Genomic DNA, 6,401 nt, shown 5'->3' with positions numbered 1-6,401 from the left:
CTTTTCTAACAATTAAAAAAACACTATAGAACAATATGTGATTAAATTTATATTAAATACAAAAATACACCACAAATTCAAACCACGCTAATATATCTCCCACATTAGGGTAAAGAAAATAAAACGTAACATACATAGGGTTAGTTAGGCTATTTATACAATTAAGTCTACTCAATTTAAATGTAAACATTTATAAGCCATCTTAGATTTGAGATTTCTCAATCATTAATTTATTAGTGCATTTTCTATTTTGTTATTGTATAAACCATAGTTTTTACAATTAATTTAATTCCAAAAAGAAATAAGTTCATATTTTCAAGAATTCAATATATCTAAAAATAGTTACAAAAAGTATTCCCGCGGCGTAGCGCGGATCTAACCTAGTAAGATTAAAGGTCACAAACTCAGCAGGAATGGAAACCCAAAATTTAAAATTTGAGCCAAAAATTTATGAATTGATAAGAGAATTTTGAGAACACATAAACATCCCACATAAACATAATCTAGAATCCTTTCTTGCCTATGAATCATTTATAAGATTGAAATCCAGAAATAAATTGTATGCATAATTTAGAATCTGTTCTTGCCCCTAAATCATACATAAGATTGAAACTCATATTTATCATTTCAAAATAAACTATCATCAGTTTTTTCCTAGGATGATAAATTGTGGTTTTAGATCAGAAGGGGCCTACAATTGGTTCTTATTGAAAAAGGGGAAAAAGAAATGTTGATGAATTGATAAGAGAATTTGGAGAACACATAAACATTCCACAATCTAACATAATCTAGAATCCTTTCTTGCCTATGAATCAGATAGAAATCCAGAAATAAATTGTATACATAATTTAGAATTTGTTCTTGCCCCTGAATCATACATAAGATTGAAACTCGTATTTATCATTTCAAAATAAACTATCATCAGTTTTTTCTTAGGATGATAAATTGTGGTTTTAGATCAGAAGAGACCTACAATTGGTTCTTATTGAAGAAGAGAAGAAAGAAATATTGAGATTTTTTTGTTTGTTTTATGGACCAATAGTTACTTAAATCCAAAGTACAAATGCGTTTAGTTAATTAGATCCAAATAACAAAATAAGACAGGTGTTGGATAAACCATATTACACGAAATGGTGAGAACATTCGACCTGAGGTAAAAGAGAAGTCATACAAAGAACAAACACCTGGCCAAGTTTTGTTTAAAGATTGATAACTGATAATTGATAAACATAGACAATCGCCACAATCCCCTGAACCATATTAAAAAAAAAATGGTAAGAACAGTACAAGTTATAACACCAACAAATGTTTATTGAAAATAATTTACAAAGAGCAAACACTCTCGAGGAACTAGCTAAACTAATATTAACCAGTAGGCTTTACAAAAATGATCGAAGAGTGATATTTATCTCCGTAACCTAGACGCTTCCTCTAATAATACTACTTAGTGGGCACTAAAATTTTCTACAAAAAAAAAATTAAAAAGAAAGGACGAGTAGGTTCTTTAACACGGCATCAACCACATGACCTGAGTAATTCCAAAACCATTTCTCACGACATTACTTGAACTTTTGTACATACATGTTTGTTTGTATCCCCTTTTGGTATTTGTTTGTGCGTTTTTTGGCTTTGACTACCTTAAAGTTTGGTTGGTGTGCACTAAAATTATTATTCATTATTCCCGTCTTTGATTTAATTGTAAAATAATATAGTGGAAGACTTGCCAAGTCAAGCTCCTTAAACAGAATGTTCTTATATAAAGAATAGTGTGTAAGCCACACAGTTTAATCACTTACCTTTCAACAAACGAATTATATTTGTCTCAAAATTAATAAAAAATATTGAGAGGCGATGATTCGAAGCCAATCTGATCGCTTTCTTGGTATTATTATTACCATCTATTTCTTATTTTTCCTTATCTCCTTACCAAACACTCTCGCTTCTCCCACACGGTCCTTGTGCCGCAGCGACCAAAGAGATGCTCTTTTGGAGCTAAAAAAAGAGTTCACGATCCATTCTAACGACAACGGTCATGTAACAACAGTTTTGTGGAACAAGAGTGCAGACTGTTGTTCTTGGGAGGGTGTCACGTGTGATGCTACATTAGGAGAGGTGATATCACTTAATCTCATTTCAGAAACTGCCAACACCTCTTTGAAACCTAGCAGTGGTCTTTTTAAACTCCAACATCTTCGTGAGCTAGATCTTTCATTTTGCCATCTCCAAGGAGATATTCCTTCTTCCATTGGGAATCTTTCTCATCTCAAGCATCTTGATCTTTCTTGTAACCAATTAGTAGGTGAATTCCCGGCTTCAGTCGGTAACCTAAACCAACTAGAGTACTTGGATCTTTCTGTTAATAATCTCAGAGGTAATATTCCAACTTCATTTGCCAACTTAACGAAACTTTCTGAATTGCACCTCCGTGAAAATCAATTCACTAGTGGGATTAGAGTATTAGCCAACTTAACCACCTTGTCCATTATAGACCTCTCCTTCAATCACTTCAAATCCTCGATTTCCTCGGACCTAAGTGGACTCCACAATTTAGAGCGATTGTGGGTGTATAATAACTCATTTTTCGGACCTTTTCCCTCATTTGTGCTCACTATTCCTTCATTAGTCGATATTGCTTTAAGTGAAAACCAATTCGAGGGAGCTATTGATTTTGGGAACACTTCTTCCTCATCTAAGTTGACAAACTTCGATGTTAGCTACAACAACTTTGATGGGCTAATCCCAGAATCTATATCTAAATTTGTTAATCTCAAAAATTTAGATCTTAGCCACAACAATTTCGGAGGACCAGTCCCTAGTTCTATATCAAAATTAGTCAATCTCGACCATTTATATCTTAACCACAACAACTTGGGAGGAAAAGTCCCTAGATCAATATTTAAATTAGTCAATATAGAATATTTAGATCTTAGCCACAACAATTTTGGAGGACCGGTCCCTAGATCAATATCTAGATTAGTAAACCTCAGTTCCCTTGATCTTTCCTACAACAAGTTGAACGGTGAAGTACCTCATTGTATATGGAGTTCGTCTAAGTTGAACTCGGTGGATGTTTCTTATAATTCTTTCACCAGCTTTGGAAAATCTGTGGAACTTGGTGATGGATCATTAGAAAGAGATTGGGATCTTAGTTCAAATTCACTCCAAGGACCAATTCCCAAATGGATTTGCAACTTCAAATATTTTTCTTTCCTAGATTTTTCCAACAACCATCTCAATGGCTCAATTCCACAATGCTTGAAGAATTCCACTGATTACGGTATGTTAAATCTGCGAAACAACAGTCTAAGTGGGTTTATGCCAGATTTATGCATGGATGGCTCACAGTTGCGATCACTTGATGTCAGCCTCAACAATTTTGTGGGGAAACTTCCAAAATCTTTGATCAATTGCGAGGTGATGGAATTTCTAAACGTGAGAGGAAACAAGATCAAAGACACGTTTCCATTTTGGTTGGGATCTCTACAACACCTAACAGTTCTTGTGCTCCGGTCAAATACATTATATGGTCCACTCTATAACCCCTCTGCCTATTTAGGGTTTCCAAGCATGAGGATCATGGACATATCCAACAACAACTTCAGTGGATCGTTACCACAAGACTATTTTGCCAACTGGACTGAAATGTCATCCGTGTGGAGTCGACCTATCCGCACACTCGATTATAAAAGAAATATACGTATACCAGGATCGAACTACATGGGGGATAGAAAAAATAATCACAAAGATTCAATTGAGTTGGTGTATAAAGGAGTAGACATGGATTTTGTTCAAATCTTTAAAGCCTTCAAAGCTATTGATTTTTCTGGAAACAGATTCTCTGGACATATCCCTGGATCCATTGGTCTATTGAGCGAGTTGCGTCTTCTCAACTTGTCAGGGAACGCATTCACAGGCAATATCCCACCATCATTGGCAAATATTACAAAGCTCGAGACATTAGATCTATCACGAAATAACTTTTCAGGTGAAATTCCTCGAGGACTCGGAAAACTCTCGTTTCTCTCCACCATCAACTTCTCCCACAATCATCTACAGGGATTGGTGCCACGGAGCACACAGTTCAGAAGTCAAAACTGTTCTTCGTTCACGGGTAACCCTGGACTCTATGGCCTCGAAGAAATTTGTGGAGAAAAACATGTCTCCGTTCCAACACCGCGTCAACAGGATGAGTCTACGTCAGAATCAGAAGAGCCTATGTTGAGTTGGATAGCAGCCGCGATAGCGTTTGGACCTGGTGTGTTTTACGGATTAGTGAGCGGACACATCTTCACATCATACAAACACAGGTGGTTTATGGCTGGTTAATCTCAATGGTTTCGTCAAGTTTGTACTACGATAACTTAGCTGGTCAAGTGTTTATTATTTTTAGTTTTCCTATTTTGTGGTTTTAAAAAAAAAAAGTTGTTGGTGTTATAAGTTGTAAAAGCACTGGTATGGTGATCAAAAAGGCCTTGAAATTTCACATTGGATTTTTTACATTACTATTGAGGAAATGAGGCTTGAAGCTTTTATAGTAATCATTTCATCTCCAAGCCTATTTCATTAACTTTCACAAGCAATACAGATTCTAGCAAATTTTCAACGAAAAGATGTTTCTCTTTTCCTAGCTATGAGCTTGACAAAACTTGGAATGGAAACTCTGACCTAAAATCTCAAGACAGGGGAATCTCTTAGCTCCGTGCAGCTCTCTTTTGGCCACGAGCTTTGCTGCCTGTTGCCTTTTTTGAGGCTACTTCCTCGCTCTGCTCATTGTCATTTCTTCCACTGTCGTCAAAGCTTTCAGTTTTGTCTGTCGACTCTTCCTCCTCAGCTGCCTTCCCTGAATCTTCTTTGTCCCTAAGTGCTCTCAGTTTTGCCTTTTTGGCATTCAACACAGAAAGGAACTGCATTGACAAGGTATAATATCAAATACTAAACATTACAATATCCTTTTCACAAAGACTACTCATCCCAAAAAACGAAGCAATGTGGGACTAGAAAAGCCAACGATTCTATTCTAAACAAAAGAAGGTGATAGATATTAGATAAAACATGCCTTTGCATAAGTTGCATCCTCAAACTCTGTTTTTTCTTTGCAGAGCTTTTCACCTTGCGCTAGACATCTCTCAGCTTCACTCTTCATCTTCTCAAAAGATCTCGTCTTGTTCACAACTTCTTCCTGTGGAGTATAATCATAAAGAACTAATCACCATCATTCTCAAACATCACAAGAAATCCTCAAAAGTATCAGAACATATAGTGTTAAGAGTCATACACTTAGCCTTATATTAGCCTCCATTAGAAAATCCAAAACCCCAACAGTGATCTTCTTGTTATCATGTGATGGTTTACACTTCCACCTCCACTCAAGTTTAGTCCCTTCCTTCTCAAACGTCCAAGAGAGCTTTCACCAAAACACACAACATCACAAAAATCTCAGACTTACTCAAACATTTAACAAACCATTTCTTCACCAAACCAAAAAGATCCAATACTGACCCGTTTAGATCCCTCAAGAGCATCAGAGAAACCATAGACAGAATCAGGCTGTTGAAACCCTAAGTACTGCTCCGCGAGCTCCAAATACTCCGATACAGGTTGATCCCATTGCGCCGCTCGCTCCGCAACATCCTCCTCCGTTGCTTCAAATCCGATTAAAACCCCAGAGAAACGTCAAATCCGAGAAAAAGATTAGTGACAGTATGAATTTAGGGGTTTATGTATTACCATTGCAAATCCAAGAGGAGGAGCCATCGGTGACGGAGATATCGAAACGAGAGTGATACCAAGTGCCTTTGACGAAAATTGGATCGGCGCCGGAGATTTCAAGGCGGAGACATGTGTGTTTCGTTTTCTCCGATTCAACCATTGCTTCAAAGTTTAAAGTCGCCGACGACGATTTCGGGAGTTAACTCCGATGGTAATGTAAAATTTGTTTTGTTTCGCTTACGTGGATGCTGAGTCACCTTCTGTATTAAATTTTTACGTTTTAGTGATTTTTACTACTATTAAACTCTCGTTACATAGACACCAACGGTAGAGTTTAACTGATTGTGTATTTTTATCCTTATGCTGTTTTGCACTTACCGGTGATAAACAGAAGAATCTATCTATCCTTGATTTCATCTCGGCTATAGCTTCATTCATCGGAAGAATCAGTGGCTCCGATGGCGAAGGATGACGATGGAAACCTTTCAATTGCTCATCTTACATGTGTTACTGATACGTGTCTTTGAGTGGACTTATTTGACTCAATCTTTTTCTTAAGCGGCGCAATAGTGAACTCAATTGGGCTTTTGTTGTTTTCGTATTTTGTTGGGTTTCTGCCTTTGCTTCTGTTTTTTAATGTTTCATATTAATAAAATCCTTTATGAGAAAAAAAAAAAAAAAAAAAAAAAAAA

At 36.4% G+C, this 6,401-nt stretch overlaps 2 protein-coding genes across 2 annotated transcripts; one reads left to right on the top strand and one right to left on the bottom strand.

Moving 5' to 3' along the window:
• LOC104788071 (receptor like protein 30) lies at positions 1,807-4,541 on the top strand. Its single transcript, XM_010513756.1, has one exon. It carries the CDS (start codon positions 1,852-1,854, stop codon positions 4,324-4,326), a length of 2,475 nt encoding a protein of 824 aa, XP_010512058.1. The 5' UTR covers positions 1,807-1,851; the 3' UTR covers positions 4,327-4,541.
• On the bottom strand, positions 4,506-5,942 carry LOC104788080 (DNA repair protein XRCC4). Its single transcript, XM_010513765.2, has 5 exons — positions 5,728-5,942; positions 5,500-5,642; positions 5,276-5,404; positions 5,057-5,179; positions 4,506-4,904 (listed from the first exon to the last, which is right to left on the bottom strand). The coding sequence occupies exons 1-5, from the start codon at positions 5,867-5,869 to the stop codon at positions 4,692-4,694; spliced, it is 750 nt and encodes a 249-aa protein (XP_010512067.1). The 5' UTR covers positions 5,870-5,942; the 3' UTR covers positions 4,506-4,691.

This window comes from Camelina sativa, chromosome 1 (genome assembly GCF_000633955.1).
Source record: "Camelina sativa cultivar DH55 chromosome 1, Cs, whole genome shotgun sequence".
Lineage (NCBI taxonomy): Eukaryota > Viridiplantae > Streptophyta > Magnoliopsida > Brassicales > Brassicaceae > Camelina > Camelina sativa.
This window is presented reverse-complemented; position numbering and strand designations above follow the sequence as displayed.